This window comes from Natrix helvetica (genome assembly GCF_964273705.1).
Source record: "Natrix helvetica genome assembly, chromosome: 12".
In the NCBI taxonomy this organism is placed as follows: Eukaryota; Metazoa; Chordata; class Lepidosauria; order Squamata; family Natricidae; genus Natrix; species Natrix helvetica.
The window spans coordinates 2,613,497-2,633,808 of NC_138556.1; the positions used below are offsets into that span (position 1 = coordinate 2,613,497).

At 45.6% G+C, this 20,312-nt stretch overlaps 2 protein-coding genes and 1 long non-coding RNA gene across 6 annotated transcripts in view; 1 reads left to right on the top strand and 2 right to left on the bottom strand.

Moving 5' to 3' along the window:
• Positions 1-20,312, top strand: part of LOC309398387 — a 165,174-nt gene that overhangs the window by 40,825 nt on the left and 104,037 nt on the right. The gene's annotated exons all lie outside the window — the stretch shown is intronic.
• Positions 1,573-4,254, bottom strand: LOC309398365 (uncharacterized protein C15orf61 homolog). Its single transcript, XM_081965188.1, has 2 exons — positions 3,843-4,254; positions 1,573-1,976 (listed from the first exon to the last, which is right to left on the bottom strand). The coding sequence occupies exons 1-2, from the start codon at positions 4,198-4,200 to the stop codon at positions 1,849-1,851; spliced, it is 486 nt and encodes a 161-aa protein (XP_081821314.1). The 5' UTR covers positions 4,201-4,254; the 3' UTR covers positions 1,573-1,848.
• The window catches only part of IQCH (IQ motif containing H), a 98,428-nt gene continuing 84,071 nt past the window's right edge, over positions 5,956-20,312 (bottom strand). For 3 of the 4 annotated variants that reach the window (XM_081965205.1, XM_081965203.1, XM_081965202.1), the window contains 5 exons: positions 15,483-15,605; positions 14,944-15,005; positions 14,208-14,316; positions 7,511-7,614; positions 5,956-6,186 (listed from right to left, as the gene is read on the bottom strand). In XM_081965205.1, the coding sequence (XP_081821331.1) occupies position 6,186; positions 7,511-7,614; positions 14,208-14,316; positions 14,944-15,005; positions 15,483-15,605 (399 nt within the window). In that variant the 3' untranslated portion in view covers positions 5,956-6,185. Of the gene's footprint in view, positions 6,187-7,510; positions 7,615-14,207; positions 14,317-14,943; positions 15,006-15,482; positions 15,606-20,312 lie in introns of those variants that run through there. The other variant, XM_081965204.1, reaches the window with a different exon arrangement.

A 20,312-nucleotide genomic window follows, 5' to 3' on the forward strand; every position in this document is an offset into this window, starting at 1 on the left:
CAGTCACATCAACTGAAATAATATTACCTGCCTCAGCAACAGTCCCAAGAGTTTTTTTGATGATACCTACCCAAATACGTTCCCAATAGAATTAATCTATCCCATAATCTACAGTGAGATGCCTCGCATCAACGGAACAAGGCACCTTCTGTTTAAATACAAGAAGTGGTCACACATAAAGCCCCCTAATGATAACTATTATTGCATCTGAACGCTGCCCTTGGTCATCTTCCAAGTTCATCCTTCACCAGGGTCAACTCTTGAAGTACTGGAGATCCACTGATTTTCATGTAATAAAAAGAAAATTTCTTACTACATTTGCCTAATTGTTGCACCACAAGAGCTCTGAGCAAGACTCTGCTTGCTATTAATGCTACAAACACTGTCCAAATCTGGGGAATCAATAGAGTAGTTTGTCAAGGAGATTCTCCAAGGAGGGATGCCCAGCGCTATTATAGACAAGGAGTCGCGTTCCTCCACTTATCGAAAAACAGGTAAGCAAAGTCAGCACTCTCCATTATCAGAAATCAAATAAGCTGCAGCTAGTGAACGGACCACTCCAAGGGGAAGCTTTATTTATTGCGTGGTAATTAAAAAACATTTTATCAGTCTTGTGTTGAGACCAAACCTTTAAAGAAGAGTATTGACAAAATCGGGAGCAATGAACGAGCAGTATTTGACTTTAACTTATGAGCTGCACTTATTTAATTCTGCCCATTATTGGGAACATAAGTTCCAGCCAATCTAGCAAAATGCTAATAGTCACTTTTAGTATTAATGAAGCTTAATGTAACACACCAGCTACTCCTCTGGGCGAACTATTTATTTAACTTGTATTAGGAATATCCTTTAGTATCAAATATACTGGAGTTTCCTTGATTACAGATTTAGAGCTGCAGTTAAAACAAAACAAATGTACTGCTTGTCTTCTGAATGAAAGCAATTCATAATTCAATTCTGATGGATTTTAAGAAATATACTTACACAAAATCTAACAAGAGCCTTTTGAAAAATAAATTATATTTTGTCTTACAGCTTGTCCTAGATGAAAATAACTTGCTGAAATAATTTAAAATGAACAAATGTTACGCATGCTTTTAGATCTGTTTTCATAACTACATTATTTCTGCAACACTTTATCAGGAAAGCTTTGGAAGTCAAGAGTTTGAAAACAAACTAGAGTGACTGAGTGAATATAATTTTCTACATTAAGCACATGACAAAGTCATAGTGTGTTAATTACGTCTAAATCATGTTGAGTCAAATAATAAAGCACACTTAACTATCTTCCATTGAAAGCAATGTGATTGAACTGGTACTTAATTTCGGCCAGATCACAATCATTCTGACTGACTGCAGGTACAAGACCAATCTCCACATTCAACCCTCTGAAATTTCAGGTATTCCACCATCACCACCACCCAAAAAAACCCCTCTGGATTTTAATACAAACAACTTCTATTTATCAGAGAGGACTGAACCACTGTTTTGAATATCAGTTATATCTTTTAAAAACTTCATTAAGAAGAAACAGATTGCTTTTAAATTGTACTTAAGAATTGGATAATTAGATAAGATCGCAAAAAAAACCAGTATTTTAATTAAGAGGCGAAAGTCAGCTTTGGATGAAACAAGTTAATTCAAATAATTTCCCAGAGTTTGGTTTTGTGGTTGTGCATAATTCAACATGTATTTGATGTTTTACAGAGTCAAAGAAAAGCAATATGTTTCAACAATAGGGACATGCCTTGAAAAAATACATATACTGTTTGCATAAGAATGTTGACACGGCAAAAATTTTAAGGAAATATTCTTTACTAATGTAGCACAATAAGTTTTTGAAACGTTTTAGTACATGGCGCCTTCATCTTCTTTATTCAGGAAGTAAATAGTAACCGGGCCACAACACGTCTGAACAGTCTCGGTGACGCTGGCAAAACACCAAGAACTAATTCCGTATAATAACGTTGGGATTCCTAGTGCAAAAGGAAACAGGTTAAGAGTCGCAGGACAGAACAGCTTTAAGCTAAGGGCTGGATGGGACTTATGAACGTTTCTCAATTACGACTATTGCACCATCCCCGTGGTCATGTGATCAAAATTGAGATGCTTGGCAATTGCTTCATATTTATGACGGTCGCTGTGTCCCAACGTCACGTGATCCCCTTTTGTGACTTTCTGACAAGCCAAGTCAATGGGAAGCCAGATTCACTTAGCAACTGCAGTGATTCACTTAACAACTGGGGCAAGAAAGGTTGTAAAATGGAGCAAAACTCCCTTAACAAATGTCTCACTAAACAACAGAATTCTTGGGCTCCATTGTGGTTGTAAGTTGAGGACTACCTGTACATGAAGTCACCAGGGCTCGAGTGACTCCACTAAGCAACTGGCCAGAGCCAGTGGGATCCAAGCATCCTGGGGGGAAATGAGGTTTGCAGAATATTTTGAACTGGAAAACTTTCTTGGGGAAAAACGGTACAGAATGCAACTCGAAAATGAAGGGGGGGGGAGATGTTTCCCCCTCCTTTCCTTAACTGATTTATTTTGATTGACAGCCAGTTACTGGGAGCCATGCAAGCTTGCAAGTCAACCCAGCTCGTTCCCGGTGAACAAAACAAAGTGAAAATTTTCTCATAAATGAAAGTGAATTCCTAGCAGCAGCAGAAATAATAATGAACTAACATAGGGATCTTCAACCTTGGCAACTTTAAGACTTGTGGACTTCAACTCCCAGAATTCCTCAGCCAACTTTGCTTAAAGCTGCCAAAGTTGGAGATCCCTTCAGGCCACCTCCTGCCCCATCATTATGTTCCTTTTCAGGCAATTTAAAGCAGGTTTATCCAGGCGAAATGGGGCACTTCTTGAAAGGGAGAGCTGGGTTTAACAATAACGAAGTTGGAAGGACCTTGGAGGTCATCTAGTCCAACCCCCTACTCACGCAGAAGACCTATACTAGGGATTCGAACCGCCGACCTTTCTGATCGACAAGCTGGGCATTGAAGCCCTCCCCTCCTCTTGCAGAAAAGGTTTGGAAATTCTTTTTCTGACCTTGCAGCTTTTATATCACCCCAGCCTCTGACCCCAATTAAAGTTTTTCTACTGAGTTTTTCTACTGAGTGGATTTCTACAGCATTTAATGTTTTAAGTTTGGCTGTTAGAATCGACATTTCACATTCACATATAAAACTGCAACAGCTCTTTCTGCCTTCAGTTTTTTAGAATCATTCTCCCAGGGCAAAAAAAAAAAAGTTTGATCATACCGTGATGGATTTTAACGGTTTAAGTTGTCTGCATTTATGCCAAGCACAAAGCTCTGTGCCAAGTTACAATCCTTGACTACAAGGTTTGCTGTGAAATAAAGGGCTTGTTCTATGCACTTTTTAAAAAATCTGCCTCGACAAATAGAACCACTAACAAACTTCTCAAAGTCAAAAAAAAAAAAAAAGGGAGCACGACCCCCCACCCCTCATGGCTTAACAGCAGAGATCTTCAAACTTGGCCACTTTAAGATTTGTGGACTTCAACTCCCAGAATTCTCCAGCCAGCTCTGCTTAAAGTCTTAAAGTTGTCAAGTTTGGCTGGAGAATTCTGGGAGTTGAAGTCCACAAGTCTTAAAGTGGCCAAGTTTGAAGACCTCTGCTTAACAGTAACAGAGTTGGAAGGGACCTTGGAGGTCATCTAGTCCAACCCCCAGGAGACCTATACTAGGGATTCGAACCGCCGAAGTTTCTGATCGACAAGCTCGGCGTCTTAGCCACTGAGCCAGGCTTACTGGGAGGAGCGCCTCCCCCCCCGCGCCCCTTAGAGCCTTGCAAGAGGGCGCCCGCGGGCCCCGCGCTCACCCAGGTTGAGCAGCTTGAGGGCGGCCAGCAGGGCGTCCTGGGAGTCCAGGTCCCGGCGGGGCCCGCGGGAGCAGTGGTACTTGACGAACGGGAAGCAGCCGGTGCGCAGCACGTGGTAGTTGGTGCCGCGCACCGCCCAGTTGAAGCTGGACAGGCCGAACTGGTCGTTGCGCACCGCGCTGTACTTGACGCAGAAGGAGGTCCAGGGCGGCAGCTGGCGCTGCAGCAGGTGGAGGGTCAGCACCTCCGAGGCGGCGGGGCGCGCAGGAGGAGACCCCGAGGGCCACAGCAGCGCCCGCAGCAGCCCCGCGTGTAGCAGCCCCAGCGCCCGACCCGCCGCCCGCGCCACGCGACCCATGCGCCGCGCCACGGGGGCTGCCCCGCTCGCCACCGCACGCCGCGCCTGCGCAGCACGCCGGCCCTGCGTGCGCGCCCCCGGCGTCGGCGTCTTGGGAGGTGGGAAGGCGCATGCCTCTTCGCTTGGCAACTTTGGACTTCAACTCCCAGAATTCCCTGCAAGTGCCAATCAGTATCAGAAATGTTGGACAACAGAGCCATAAATTTATCTGTTCTGCTGCAAGACAGAAAGTGACACACAATTTCAAATAAGCATAGCCATCCTCATTCCGTTAGGTCAGGGATCCCCAAATTTGGCAACTTTTAAGACTGGTGGACTTCAACTCCTAGAATTCTCCAGCCAGCATAGCTGAATCCCACCACTGTCTAACTCTATTGTCCAACATTTCTGGCTCCAGTTGGCATTTTACAGGGAATTCTGGGAGTTGAAGTCCACACCTCATAAAAGTTGCCAAGGTTGAGAAACACTGATTTAGAGACTTAAGTCCTTATTCCTCCTCTCCATATGAACAAATCACCCCAGCGGCCTTCTTACACAGTGGTCCCTCACATGCTGGCTGGGGAATTCTGGGAGTTGAAGTCCACCAGTCTTAAAGTTACCAATTTTGAGGACCCCTGTGTTGGGCCAATGTTTCCCAACCTCAGTAACTTTTAAGGCTGGTGGACTTCAATTCCCAGAATTCCTTGTAAAATGCCAACTGGTGCCAGAAATGTTGGACAATAGAGTTATAGACTGTGGTGGGATTCAGCCAGTTGGCACCAGTTTGGGAGAACCAGTTGTTAACCTTCGGAGCAGTTTGGTGAACTGGTTGTTGGAAGAAATCATTAGGGCAGAGAACCGGTTGTTAAATTATTTGAATCCCACCACTGATTATAAATTTAGCTGCTTGGCTGCAAGACACAAAGTGACTCACAATCAGAAATAATAAGCATAGCCATCCTCATTCTGTTAGGCCAATGTTTCTCAACCTCAGTAACTTTTAAGGCTGGTGGACTTCAATTCCCAGAATTCCCCAGCCAGCATGTGAGGGACCACTGGGTAAGAAGGCCGCTGAGGTGATTTGTTCATATGGAGAGGAGGAACAAGGTTTCTAAGCCAGAGTTTCTCAACCTCACAGCAGCTTTAAGATGTGTGGACTTCAACTCCCAGCATTCTATTATTTTAAACAAAGATTGCTGTTTAAAAATACAGTTATGACTTGACCCACAATTGGACGTGGCTACATTAGAAACACTCAACAGACCATTGTTAAAGAAATAATGACATTCTGGGAAGCTAGCTGACAAATAGGCATCATGGATGGTAATAATCGAGGCCCTCAATGGTATAAGCCAGGGCTCTCCAATCTTGGCCACTTTAAGCCTGGAGGACTTCAACTCCCAGAATTCCCCAGCCAGCTTGGCCTACTTTTTTTTTTTGAATAAAAGAACAACTCCCAGAAATTTGTGAAGTATGAAACTATTTGTAATGTAATCTGGTATCGAATATAAAGTCCACTTGTGACTGTTCCTATAATTTCCCTCAGTTCCTATTGATTATTGACATTGAAAATGTATTGGGATATGACTCCTAAACCCAATGGATCTTCTGAGTAGATCAACCAATGAAACGCATGAAAATGTCTCCTTTTCCCCATGAATTTGAGGCACATTCCTTTAAGGAAAAATGAATTTAAAGTTCTTAGAAGAGTCTTCTCACTTCTGACATTGGCAAATTATTTTTTCCACTATAAATATGTTGCATTTTATTGAGGATAAATATTCACGCACGTACAGCACACAGAGGAAATTGAATCTAATATTAACAGTTTTTAAAACTTGGGTCACTACTAAGACCTACTTAGCTTCCCTAAATGTAGTTTTCAAAAATCCAAAAAACAGTTTCAGATTTACAACTGTAAAAGCTTCAAAAGACGAAGAGTTTGAAGATGCCTGATGAGAATCTCAAGGTGTGAAGAATCTCAAGGTGTGAAGAGTCTATTTTAATCTGCAGGAAGACAAAAAAACAAATCAACGTTCATGTTAAGATACTTATACCAACTTCAGTGGTTTCCACCAAGGTCCTATTGGTCAAAGGGTCTGACAGCTCCCTATAAAACGGCTGCTGTCAGACTCAACCTTCGCTGGATTGTTCTCACTTGTTGTGTTATAATAAAGAGCTGTTGTTACCGTTAAGCCTGTGTGTGCCTATCCATTACCCAATCTAACAGTTCAAGTATTTTTTCTTCCAAAACAATTAATCACTTTCAATAATTAGTGTTACTTTGCCCTAAAAGAGAGCAGGTGTAAATTTCATATTTAGGTTTCTTTGCAAGATCCAGACCAGAGGTTTAGTCTTCCATCCAATTCAGGGAACTTCCCTCCACCAGAATGTGTGCTTTGGGCTATTCTATGTGTCGTGTATTCTATGCGTCAATGGCTAAGATGCTGAGCATGTCAATCAGAAGATTGGCAGTTCAGCGGTTCAAATCCCTAGCGCCGCAAAATGGAGTGAGCTCCTGTTACTTGTCCCAGCTTCTGCCAACCTAGCAGTTCAAAAGCACATAAAAAAATGCAAGTAGAAAAATAGGGACCACCTTTGGTAACAGCGCTCCGTGCGCCTTCAGCGTTTAGTCATGCCAGCCACATGACCACAGAGACATCTTCAGACAGTGCTGGCTCTTCAGTTTAGAAATGGAGATGAGCACCGCCCCCTAGAGTCGGGAACAACTAGCAGGCATGTGCGGGGGAACCTTTAACTTTTTATGCGTCATCTTCATGTGGTTTCTGGTGAAGCCAAACCCAATCAGACACCACATAAATACGATGCATAGTATAGCTCATAGCACACACTGTTAAATAGAAGGTCCCCCTGAAGATGGGCTCCAGCATGAATCCTAAAGCTTGGAAGACTAAACCTCTGATCCCGGTGACCGACCCCGAGTCAATCTTGCAACATTATCCTGGGACACATATATTTGGCTTTATTCGTGAGGTTTCTTCGTATATGTATTATTGTATATAAATTGCTTGGAATAGAGTTTATATCACCCTATATTAAATCTTTGGCATACAATCGAGAGGATGTTATGGAGTGAGGGAACTGACGAATCACCTCTATTACACATCTTTTCTCTTCTACAGTGATGCCCAACTAAGTATGATTTTTAAAGCTTTAGGCTCAAGCTATCCTAAGGAAAAATGAACAGGTGTTTTTGGCCTGGCCGACAGGTCACCTATTCAAGCAAAGTGCATAAAGTGTGATTTGGAGAAAGAAAAATGCAAAAGGATTTTTGGAAGATGCTATGAATAGAGACTGAAAGTTTACTCACTATTTTCTGGATGTTTTTGCTTTCGAGGCCACCTTTTCCTCTTCAAATTTTAACTTGTTCTGTTCTGTAACCCCCAAGATCTTCTCAATATCTTGAATGGCTCCCTAGAAAGAGGTGGAAATGCTGCAGATTAGCCCCACAGATTTCTGCCTCCATCCTCCCACTCATGTTTGGGCTTCTGGACTGACCATAGTGGGCATTCACCTATGGTTGATGGAAGGCGCTAAGCTAAAGCCAAGGAAACTGCATCACATTTTGCCCCATCCCTGGTGGTGCACATGTTTTTAATCCTGATGAGCAGACCTGTGTAGTTCAACTCCCAGAATTACCGAGCCAGAATTCTGGGAATTGAAGTCCACAAGTCTCAGAGTTGCCAAGTTTGGAGACCCCTGCTCAAGACTTATGGTGTCATCCAAAACTGAAAAAACGGAAGCTACCATCATCTGAAGGTTACAGCCGGGACTCATAACCAATGGCAAAGTTTGGGTAGAAGTCTTGGTTCCTAGAAACCCAAAATGTTGGCTTCAACATTTCCCAGAATCTTTGCAAAAATGTAATATAAATGCCTGAAGGGGCAAATAGCATCTTCTGATTTTTGGACTTGTTTCCATTCAGGAAGATTAGGCTTCAACTTCCAGAATCCTACAACCTGCCCAATGAACTAAGTATATGCAAGAATGAGATCAGACAAAGCAATGTCAACGTATCATAGAAGCCATTATGGGGACCACATCCATATAATCAAGAGATGCTCTTTACTTTTTGACAGCCTTTGTAGACACCTGTGTGTAGGGGGGGGGGCTCTTCATGGTGCCTTCCCTGGGGTTGAGATGGTTAATCACTCAGAATTGCTGCTGGGACTTGGTGTATTTTCAGTGCCAACTTTTGCACCTTTGGAGAAGGAACCAAGCCATCACCGTGCATCACAAAATACAATTCTTAACATTGACCATAGGCAGTACAGGTTGGAAGTACAACCGATGGGTTGCAGGGACTGGATATGTCTAGTCTAACAAAGAGAAGGATTAGGGGTGATATGATAGTCTTTCAATATTTGAAATATAGAAGAGGGGGTTGATCTATTCTCCAAAGCACCTGAGAGCAGGACAAGACGTACTTGGTGAAAGATTACTAAACAGAGAGAGCCAACCTAGAGTTAAGGAGAAATTTCCTGACTGTGAGTGTTAGATATTAACACTAGCTACCAGGGTTTCCACTCTGGTCCTCTGTTCCCACGAGAACAGAGGTTTAACCTGATTGGCTAAGAGGTCTGACAGCTCCCTATAAAAGGGTTGCTGTCAGACCGAACAGTTGCTGGATTGTACATACTTGTCTGTCTGAATAAAGAGCTGTTGTTGCGTTAAGCCAGGTGTCTGCCTTCTCATTGCCCAATCTAACACTGGCGACGAGGATGGGATTGAGAGGCAGATAGGCGAAGAAACGAACAACGAGACATCCAGCAAGTAAATCCAGCCTGGAGCTTCGGCGCGGCATCGAGCTACCATTTTGAGCGGCAAATTCGAATCGCTTCATCCAAGAATGGCCATGCACGCCCCGCCAACTCCGTATGACCGGTGGCCGAACACTGGGAATCGTATATGTTACGGTTCAAATGCTTCCTCGAGGCAAATGACCTTATGGGCGTCCCTGACACCCGCAAAAAGAACCTCTTCTTGGGATACTGCGGCAGAGAGGTCTTTGAAACCACGAAGGACTTATCGGAGCCAACTCCGATCCAAGCGGTTCCTTGGGCGGCGTTACAACAGACTCTAACAACTCACTACGCGCCCAAACCATCGAGGCATGTTCACCGCCATGAATTCAACATGCAAAATCAACAGGAGGGAGAATCCATCAACCAATATGTCGCGGCCCTGCGAAAAGCAGCAACATATTGCAAATTCCGTGACCTGTATGACCAAATTTTAGACCGCTTAATCTGCGGCGTGCGGGACATTAATCTGCAGAGACGTCTGCTAGCCAGATCAAATATGTCTCTGCAGATCGCACTTGATAAGGCCAGGGCGTGCGAATCTGCAGACAAGTCCACGGAAGCATTACAGCGCCAACACAACGCGCCACAAACCGCGCAGAAGCAAACGCGCGTACATCACGAGGCCGCTGAACAAGAAGCCTCTGACAGCAAAGAAGATGACAGCTACCGCATGCGCAGTAGCCGCACAAAACGAGCGCGAAAATTCAACTCGCATCTGCTGCCCTGTGCTAGCTGCGAGGGGACCATGCCCGGTCTACCTGTTGGTTTCAGGATGCGACCTGTCAGCGTTGCGACAAGAAGGGGCACATTGCCAAAGTGTGCCGGAGCGAACTCCCTGCCACCGCTTGGCAGCCAAAATCTCCAAACCACCAACAGAGGCCCAACCCAGGGGCCTGGCGGAAAGCTCAAGGGCGCCCAGAGAGAGAACCTAAGATAACCTATCAAACCACGATAGGGCAAGTCCGCACTAGGCGGCCAAAAAAGCTGAAGGTCACAGTCCTCATTGAGGATGCTCCCTGTGAGCTTGAAGTCAACACTGGATCGTCCCTAACGATCATATCCTGGTCGACCCTGAAGCAGGCCATCCCGAGCCTGAAAAGACGGCACCTTCGCACCCCATACATCAGTTTGCGTGACTACCAGGGGAACTGAGTCCTCATCGTGGGCCAAGGCACCTTCCGAGTGCGGTTCAAAGACATCAGCGCCAAGCTTCCCATGACCGTGGCCAGCGCACCACTACAGAGCCTCCTGGGGCTTGATTGGTTTGAAGCCCTGGGGTTGGAAGTAACCGGAATCAACTCCGTAAAGGATGGCGCCGCCGAGGCGATTTTTAAGGAGTTCGAGGACGTCTTCGGCTCCGGTCTCCGTAAGTATGTGGGGACGCAATCTCTTTTAGCTTGGACCCCAACATAGCGCCTATCAGGCTCAAACCCAGGAGAGTACCTTTTGCTCTCCGCCCTAAAATCGATAGGGAAATTGATAAGCTGGTGAGCCAGGGGATCCTAGAGCCAGTCGACCATGCCCGCTGGGATACCCCTATAGTGACCCCGGTCAAGCCAGATGGGTCAGTCCGTATCTGCGCAGACTATAAATGCACAATAAACAACGTGCTACAAGAAAGCTGCAACAGCACCTACTATATTCGCTAGACCCAGGAATTTTTTTTGCAAAATTAGATATGGCGCAGGCATACCAGCAGTTGCCTGTAGATGGCACCACAGTGGAGGCTCAAACCATCGTGATGCACAAGGGTGCATTCAAATGCCACCGCCTGCAATTCGGAGTTAGTATCACCCCTGGACTGTTCCAAAGCGTCATGGAACGTGTTTTGCAGGGGATACCAGGAGTTGTCCCCTATTTGAACGACATCTTGGTATCGGCTGCAAACGAGGCGCAACTTTTAAAAAGAGGGCTGTTTTGACCAGAATTCGCGAAGAAGACCTCCGGCTCAAAAAAGAAAAATGCAAAATTAACGTGCCGAGGGTTGAGTTTCTGGGGTACATGATTGATGGCTCTGGGATTCACCCAACATCACAAAAAGTAAAAGCTATCCAGGAAGCCCCTACACCTCGCAATCAGGCTGAGCTGCAGGCATTCCTCGGGCTCCTTAACTTCTACAGCGTCTTTCTCAAACAGAAAGCCACCGTCGCTGAGCCCTTGCATCGTCTCCTGTCCAAGAACGCCGAATGGTCCTGGGGCCGAGCCGAGGCTGCCGCATTTGCTGCGGTCAAGCGCCTTCTGACTGCTGACTCCCTGCTGGTCCAGTACAGCCAGACCCTGCCGCTGGTGTTAACTTGTGACGCATCCCCCTTTGGCGTCGGCGCTGTCCTCAGCCACCGCATGCCCAACGGCACGGAAGCCCCTATTGCTTTCTACTCACGAACCTTATCTTCTGCTGAAAGAAACTACAGCCAAATGGACCGAGAGGCTTTGGCTGCAGTAGCGGGAGTCAAAAGGTTCCACGAGTACCTTTACGGCCGAGACTTCGAACTTGTGACGGATCACAAACCATTGTTGGGCCTACTGGCTGGGGACCGACCTATCCCGGTATCTTTGTCTCCGCGCATGACCAGGTGGACTGTTTTCCTGGCTGCTTACTCCTACAAACTGGTTCACCGCCCTGGTTCTACGTTGGGATATGCTGACACTTTGAGCCGCTGTCCCCTACCTGAACTGCTGGCTGACCCCACTCCCGAGACACTGGTCCTACTTATTGACTGCCTGGACTCTGGACCTGTCTCGTCCAATGACGTTGCCCGTTTTTCTGCTAAGGACTCCACTATCAAGCAGATCTTGAACTGGGTATGGAGGGGGTGGCCCAAAGGGCCTGTTGGGGCCGAATTTAAAATGTTTTTTACTAAACGCGATGAGTTGTCGGTAATCAAGGGCTGTTTACTGTGGGGGGACCGGGTGGTTGTTCCAAGCAAACTGCGAAAGGCAGTATTGGAGGCATTACATGTGGGGCATCCTGGCATTGTCAGGATGAAATCCTTGGCTAGGAGCTACGTCTGGTTGCCTAACATGGACAGAGAGATAGAAGAGTGGGTGGCTACCTGCACTCTGTGCCAGGAATCCAGACCAGCTCCCCCAGAGGCGCCCACTAAGGAGTGGGAGCGCCCTCAGGCACCCTGGTCTAGGGTGCACATTGATTTTGCTGGCCCCGTTCATGGCCAAACATTCCTCATAGCTGTGGGCGCATATTCGAAATGGTTAGAGGTAGCCCTGATGACCTCTACCATGGCAGAGGTGGTCATCGAGGTGCTATGGAGACTTTTCTCCATGCACGGCCTGCCCAACGTCTTGGTCTCAAACAATGGGCCCCAATTCATGGCCATGCAATTCGAGACCTATTTAGCAAGTCAGAGAATCAGACATGCCCTGATCGTGCCATTCCATCCGACTTCCAATGGTCAGGCGGAGAGAATGGTGTGATCGGCTAAAGAGGCCCTCACCAGAATGGGCCCGGGTGATTGGCAAACACAAGTTGATCACTATTTGCTAATCCAACATATCGCGGCAAGTGCCACCACCGAGAGAAGCCCCTCTGAGCTTCTCATGGGTCGCCGACTAAGATACCACTTAGACCGGCTACACCCAAACTACTCTGCCACATCGCCCCCAGACTCCACAAACAAGATTCGAAACTTTAGCGTAGGGGATTCAGTATACGCCCACAACTACGCTGGGGGGACTCTGTGGATTCCTGCTACGGTGATAGGCATCACCGGGCATTGCTCTTATCTATTACAGCTAGAGGATGGTAGAAATTGGAGGAGGCATGTTGACCAACTCCATGGTCGCCTCTCCCCCTCCAATCTTACAACACCAGATGAAAATCCGGAACAAATCAGCCAAGGCCCTACCCAAAAGGAGCAAACATTCACTCCTTCCACAGCCAGCTCAAACCTGAGGTTACCGGAAAACTTATCTGAGTTTGTTGCAGGCCCTCAGCGAGCTCCAAGCGAGCAAACCCAGGGAACTCCAGCCACGGCCTGGGGTAAGTTCCAGCAGGTTCCAAAGAGCGGAGCTGGAGAGCAGACAGGTCCGTCCGACCTGCCTGAAGAACCGGTTCCAAATGAACTGCGCAGGTCTGGTAGAGCGAAACAAAGACCCGCCTACCTCAAAGACTATGTGACCAATAGGAACATCCCAACCAAGAGTGGAGGGTGTTAGATATTAACACTAGCTACCAAAGTTTCCACTCTGGTCCTCTGTTCTGGTGGGAACAGAGGTTTAACCTGATTGGCTAAGAGGTCTGACAGCTCCCTATAAAAGGGTTGCTGTCAGACCGAACAGTTGCTGGATTGTACATACTTGTCTGTCTGAATAAAGAGCTGTTGTTGCATTAAGCCAGGGTCTGCCTTCTCATTGCCCGATCTAACAGTGAGAATTGGTGGAATGGCTTTCCTCAGGAGCTGTGGGGGCTCTACCACTGGAGCTTTCCAGGAAGAGGTTGGACAGCCATTTCTCTGACATGATATACTGTCTCCTGCTTGAGCAGAGAGTTGGACTCAAAGACCTCTAAGGTCCCTTCCAACCCTATTTTTCTATGTTGTATGTTGACTGGAGCTGAGCTGCAAGTGAATGGCCATTCACAAAACACCAGCACTCCAAAGGTTCCTTCAACAGTAGCGCCCCTCAGAGACTTCCTAAATAAGTGCTTGCTTTGATAGCCATCATATTGGGCAGAATGTATACAAGTGCAAACCCTGGGCTTACAGCCATCACCCTTCCATAGCTATTGGAACATAAACAGCCTATTTGTTTGCCTCCTCCTAATGGATGTGTTTTAATATTTCAAACATCTCAACCATTTCATTTGACGAATCAATAGGAGAAGTCTTTGGGGAGAAGAGCATTTTTTGTCTCTCCAATTAATAAATCGAAGAGTGGATGTATGCAAAATGAAAATCTAATTTCCTCAGGAGCTAGCCATTCACGCTAGAGAGGGTTGTGGTGTGTGTTTTAAACAAATATACCAACCGCTCTCAGCCCAAGCAAATCCATGCTCCCGTACCAAAACCCTTAAATTTAACTAACAGATTCGCCGGGAATCTCACAATATTGACCCGCAAGCTGTGAAATACATACTGCTACGAGCAGAAGCGAGGATGGTTTAGCACTTGTTTATAATACAGCATGAGGTGTTTTCTGTCCTTGGACAGAAATTTAACGGGGATCGTTAGTTAATTAACACCTCACCTTAAAATTGGTCTCGGCATGCATATTAGGTGCTGATAATTCTTGATAGATGATGAAGAGATGCTGAGCAAAGGTCATGAGGACCCCCTGGAGATGTTCTCCAATTGTTCTGTTAATGATATCCAAAGAAACGTCTTTGCCAATGATTCTATTTGCACGCTTAAAAACAATCGCCCTCTCATTTGGGCCTGTCAGACGGAGGGATTTAATGAATATTTTCAATCTCTGAAGGTGGCAATCTTCAGGGAGATACAAAAGATGAGGCTCCATTTTAACTTGTCAGTAAAAAGGATTTGTGTAATAAATATTTTTTATTAATCAAGTAATGGAGGAGGGCAAAAGCTTGAGTCATTTAAAACATGAGAGTCCTATCTTTACTAAAGCATCTCAAATATGTGAACAGGTAGCGCTGGTGGTATGAGAACCCCAGTACTATGAAGGGCAGAGCATGCTTTTGGAAACTGGGGGCTGCTCAGATCCCCCATAAAAACAAGAGTTCAGCTGTTTCAGTGAGGCTTGGGCTGTGGCTGCTCTTGAAGAATAGTTACTAGGTAAAAATAGTTATATATATTTTTAATCTGGCTTTTCTGACACAATTTTGTGCCTTAGCCATCAGGGTCTGTTAAGGAGCCATTCTCTCTAGGGTTTTTAGAAGGTTCAGAAGACTGGCAAAGAGCAGAGAGAAGGAATCTTAAACTATAGGACTATCAGCGATGCCTTTCTCCTGAGAACTTACATCATTCCAAATGTGTTTCGTTTCTGGTCTTCATACAAGACAAAAACGGTTCCTTCTTTTAGCTGTTGAAAGGGATAAGATGTTAAGCTTTTTTTTTTTTTACTGTGTCTGGAAATGCTAAGCATACAATTTCCCAAGACCACATGCTAAGCGCGCCTTATGTGAGATGAAGTCATTTAAGTGTAAAATAATTTAAGAACAAGCCAATTAAACATTTTCACTACCAAGCTGATATAAAAAGTTGATGGTCAAGTATTCAGCAAAAGAAAGTGTCTGTAAACAGAATATATTGGCAATTCCTTCCTCCTCTCCCCATCTCCCTCCAAGTCCTAATGACCTGAAATCAGGATTTCAGTATCTGAACTCCATTAATAAACACAGATCTCATCGAAATTGAGCATAGGGGCAAAAACATGTAGATTCTTTCCCCAAAGCAGTTAATGTGTGGTTCATGCATTTTAGAGGTTTACCCTCTATTTCTTCCCCAGCCTATTTTCCTATTGTTATTTCCCTGAAATGAAAGCAGGCGTCCTTCTTACCCGCACATCGTAGCCGATCCCGTGAGCCTTGCACATCTGGAGGAAAACATTATAGTAAATGAAGGAAAGGTTGCCATTCTTAATCGAACTGCTCATGAGAACGTAGCGGCTGGCCAGGGAAGTCTGGCAAAGGAAAAAGGAGAGAGAGTTAAGGCTGAGGAATCCCTGAGAGATTCCAGCTTCGAGGCTGGAGTGCAGATTTATACAAGAGTAGCTAAATCTTAAGCCTCCCGGCATATTTCTTCTTCGTCTTCTTCAAAGAAACAAATCTCAGCCTTTGCAACGATTCACTTGAACACAGATAAAGGAGGAGGATTAGCACTGTAACTCAAGGAGGCATCTCCATTCATTAAGTCCTGTTCACACATCTACCATCAGACTGCCTGGTCCTGATGGAGAGAGGAGCCCTGTGCAGCTTTCCCAACCTGGCGCCCTCCAGACCAGCTCAGCTTCTGTTCCCACTGGGAGGTTAAGGATTGTAGGAGTGGGAGACGAACATCCAAAGGGCACACAATTTGGGAAGGCTCTCTTACGAGGATACAATCCAGTCCTCAGTAGTTAGTGAAGGAGACACCCAGAGTTGCTCTCAATAGTGAGATAGGAGGCATGTAAATTTAATCAATAGTTCAATCAATCAATTAATTAATAAGGATGCAGAAGATACGATGCAATTACTAAAACCCAACAGGGCTCGTATATTGAGTGGCAAACTGAAATTCCAAAATGAGTAGCAGCATAACATGGAACAGATATTAAACCTCTCAACGTTTCATCCTATAAATCTGAAGTCAACATAAATACCCTGAGAAGCATTCATGCCGTTCATCACTTCACACGGAGGCTGAGACCCACTCAGTGTGAAAGCTACAAAGATCTAGATTTCTGCTTGGAGAGATTCTGAACCCACTTCAGACATTGCAAAGGCCTCTCACATCCCCCCCCCCTCCTACCAATCACTCTGCAAGGAAATTTAGGCTAATTGGTGGGAATCCAAATCTTTTCACACCACACTGAACCTCAGTCCAAAACGATAATAAACCCAAAGTTGCTTCATGATTTAACCTTGAGTACTTTCTTAATGCGGTAACGGAAATTAGGATCCAGAATAAACATGAAAGGACCGTAGTATATAATTCAAGGGTGAGAAGATTTCAGACATGATCCCCTCCACCTGAATCCTGGGATTTACCAACTGGTACAAAAACCACAGAATTAAAGTACTGTATTCCAGGTCTCGGGATTCTTTTTTTTTAAAAAAAGCAAATTACAGATATCCTTGATTTACGATCATTTGTTCAGCTACCATTAAAAAAAAAACATTAGCAGAAAACACACATTTAGCTTGGAGAGGTGCCTGACTCACCTCCCCAGAAAAAACTGCAGGGTCAGCAAGATGGCAGAAAGGCTTTAGGAAGGCTAGCGAGAGCGACAAAGATCACTTCTCCAGGCTGCCTTCCAAAAGGAATTGTAGCAGTCCCACAACCACACGTGAAGGGTTTTGTGAGAGCACTGATTCTTCAGCAGTGGGATTTGCCACGGTTGACTTGCCCAGGCCGACTAACTCTGGCTGACTCACCATGGGGCAATTCAAACACGTGGTAAGTCAAAAGAGGGAGAAGAAGAATTGCAGCTCACTTCCCCTGTCTGGAGGACTTCTGACTTGAGAAGGTTCAAAACCTAAAGCAGGGTCACAAGTCTTAAAGTTCCCAAGTTTGGACACCCCTGACCTAAAGCAAGACAAGATGTGCCACAATTCACTTGTCCCTCTCTTGAGTTATCCCATGGTGGATTGCAGCAAGTGGTGAGTTGACCAGGATGAATTGGCCTCAGTGAGTTCTCCTAAACCCCTTCACCAGCCCGAAACTGCTGAGAACCTGTTTGAGAATGTAGTAGCTCTCGTACATTTTTCTTGGGTCTCATATATACACCTAATTGGTCTCAAGGTTTCAGTCGTCCGTGGGCTTTCTTCCATGGCCACTTCTACTTTTTCCTCCTCCTCCTTTCTTAAAAAATGTCCTTGGGCAGAGATGGGCCCTTTTCCAGGGCCTATCAGGAACCCTGAGTAGGACAATGGTGGACACGGGCAGATTTTGTTATTTTTCCTCTCCCGAGCATGGGAGGTTTTTTAAAATAAATTCATAAATAACCCACAGTGGCAGGGAATTCTTGTGCCAACCTTTGGAGTTTTACTGCTGATCCAGAGGGGACCCCGAGGGCCGTAAGAAAGGCACTGCCCCCCCACACTGGCTGCCCACCGTTGTACCATCGACTGTCTATCACAACGTCAAGAAGGCTAATAATACAATGTTTGCAAAACTGTGCTAAGCAAAATTGTGTCTGGTTGTTGGCAGAAATCACCGGGGGGGGGGGGGGCGGGGGGGAGGAAGCCAAGGGGTTTCATCCATGCTGGCTGATGGCTGCAAAATCATTTTGGTGATCATCCAGTAAAGACCTGAATTTCAATGGGCGCATGCAGGGTTCAAAATGTGCCATATGTAGAAAGGCAGCTTTGGGAAGCTCCATAGAACGAATGTGTCTTGAGCAGCTTTTGCTGATATTCCGTATTTCAATGGGATAATTTTATTATTTTATTTTTGCTATACAGTATTTGAACCATCAGAGTAGAGAGGGAGATTTTTAAGGTAGCTCTCCAATCTAATGGAAAGATATTGTGGATGCAAAGTCCAGCCTTCGGTCCCCTCATCCCAAATCTCTCATTCTCAAGTGTTATTTGTGTCACGAAACTGCTAGCCAGAGTGGCAACCACTACTCTTCCCTCACACACCATGCTCACCCATGCACTTGTATGAGACAGGCAAGCAGGCACGGTGTGTGTGTGTGTGTGTGTGTGTGTGTGTGTGTGTGCCTGGCTGCCTCTCCGAGGGGCTGCCTTCTCTCCGGGACCAGGCGGCTGAAAGAAAGGCTTCCAGAACAGGTACCCAAAGTTTTGAGAAATTTATTCTTGGCAAAAGACGGCAGCAAATAAAACAAACGAATGCTTGATAAAATAATCCAAATCGCAGTTTAACAAGCGTAAACCCGAATGTAGCAGCAATAACACCGAACCATTGTTTAAGCGCAGGCATCGGTCTGATGAGGTGCTTATTTCAGCTACAAAGCAGACAAACACATGCATAATGAACTGCGGGATGAATTATTAATGTCTTGCTTATTTAGCCTCATCTGTCTCAAAGATAATGTATCCTAAGTATAATGAGTGATTGGTTTTCTACATAATTACAGTAGCGGCAGTATCTAGGAAGTTTGCTCTGGCAAAGGAGATTTCTAAAAATAAAAGCCATCACTCGTACTCGGTCGCCGCTCCGTTTTATCAAAATCAAAGCAAGCAGCCTAGTGAACACATAATAAATTCGCCGGGACAGAAGCATTATTAACATCATAATTTCACATAAAGTGTTTTTACTTAATCATTCATTATAGATCATGCACTGTAAAAAGATTTGTCTCTGTTTGTTTCTTCCGGTTCTTTAAAAGATCTGATGTGTTGGATCCCCAGTTTTTCCCCGAACGCTTGGCTGAACGAGGAAGAGGAAGAAGAGGAAGAAACGAGGTGTTGAGGGCAACGGGCAGGTCAAAAGGGACAAATATGCATTAATCTGCAATATTTAAAGAATATGGCTGCTTGCTTACTTTCCATTTTTAAGACCAGGAACTGGAGTTGAATCAGAACTCACTTGAACTCCTCTTACCCCACATAGTTGCTTGAGAATAGACCAAAAAGTTATCAATTTTGACATTCTGGGGAATGCACAACATCTGGCTATAAAGCCATTTTCCCATACAGTGGCTAGAGAAAGTCTACACACCTGTGCTAAAACGTCAGTTGGTCTTATCTGAACTGCATGTCTAGAAGCGGTCGTGGGAGGAGTCACATGTGGGTATTATCACGGCCCATTTGCCCGGAGACTGGGGTAAATTTGAGGCCACTCCCTCTACCTCCTCCTCCTGACTCCCCAGATTAACCGATGGTCCAGTCCAAGAAGAGCCTGGGAAGGAAGGGAACAAGAGCAAAGGACAACAACTCCTTCCCCCCAGGCCTGACTGACCAACAACTAATCTCCCTCAGGCCCCTATGCGCAGGAGCGCACCGAACAGGTGGGAAGTGACTCCCCCCACGCCAGCTTCGAGACATGCAGTTCAGGTAAGACCAACTCACAGTCTCCGAACCGAGGCGTGGGAGGAGTCACAACTGGGACATGCCAAAGGGAATCATTGGGCTGAGCCCCCCGACTGTCCAGCACTCTCTGAAGAACCCTCCTACCAAAGGATGCCTCCGCAGAGGCATCAGCACCCAGCCGGTAATGCCGAATGAAGGGAGAGGGAGAGGCCCAAGCAGCCACCCTGCAGATGTCCTCAATGGGCGCATGGGTAGCCCAGGCCACAGAGGTTGACGCACTCCTGGTGGAGTGTGCGGTGATGCCCTCTGGAATCGGGATCCCACATGCCTTGTAGGCCTTAGTGATAGCGAGTCTAATCCACCTGCTGGATTGTTTTCCTTGTCAGGAAATGTCTCCTAAATTCTAGATTGCTTCTCTTCTTGATTAGTTTCCATCCGTTGCTTCTTGTCTTGCCTTGGAGAATAGCTTGAGCCCCTCGTCGTTGTGGCAGCCCCTCAGATATTGAAAGACTGAATGATCAAAGAAAGAGGATGATCCAAGTTTTGGAATGGCTCAGCCAGAGTCTGAATCGATCACATCACCCCTAGTCCTTTTCACATTCCTTCCATAGATACTAACAAATGCTGGAGAAGGTCAGGAGACCTTCTTGTCAGCCTCAGTTTTCTTGTGAAAGTGATAAACCAATATTGTA

Bases quoted from the DNA above. Each gene is read 5' to 3' on its own strand.
- LOC309398365 (XM_081965188.1), bottom strand. From the start codon at position 4,200: ATGGGTCGCGTGGCGCGGGCGGCGGGTCGGGCGCTGGGGCTGCTACAC. The intron at 1,977-3,842 runs GTGAGCGCGGGG...CTTTTGCACTAG, and splicing joins CCTCAAGCTGCTCAACCTGG to GAATCCCAACGTTATTATAC.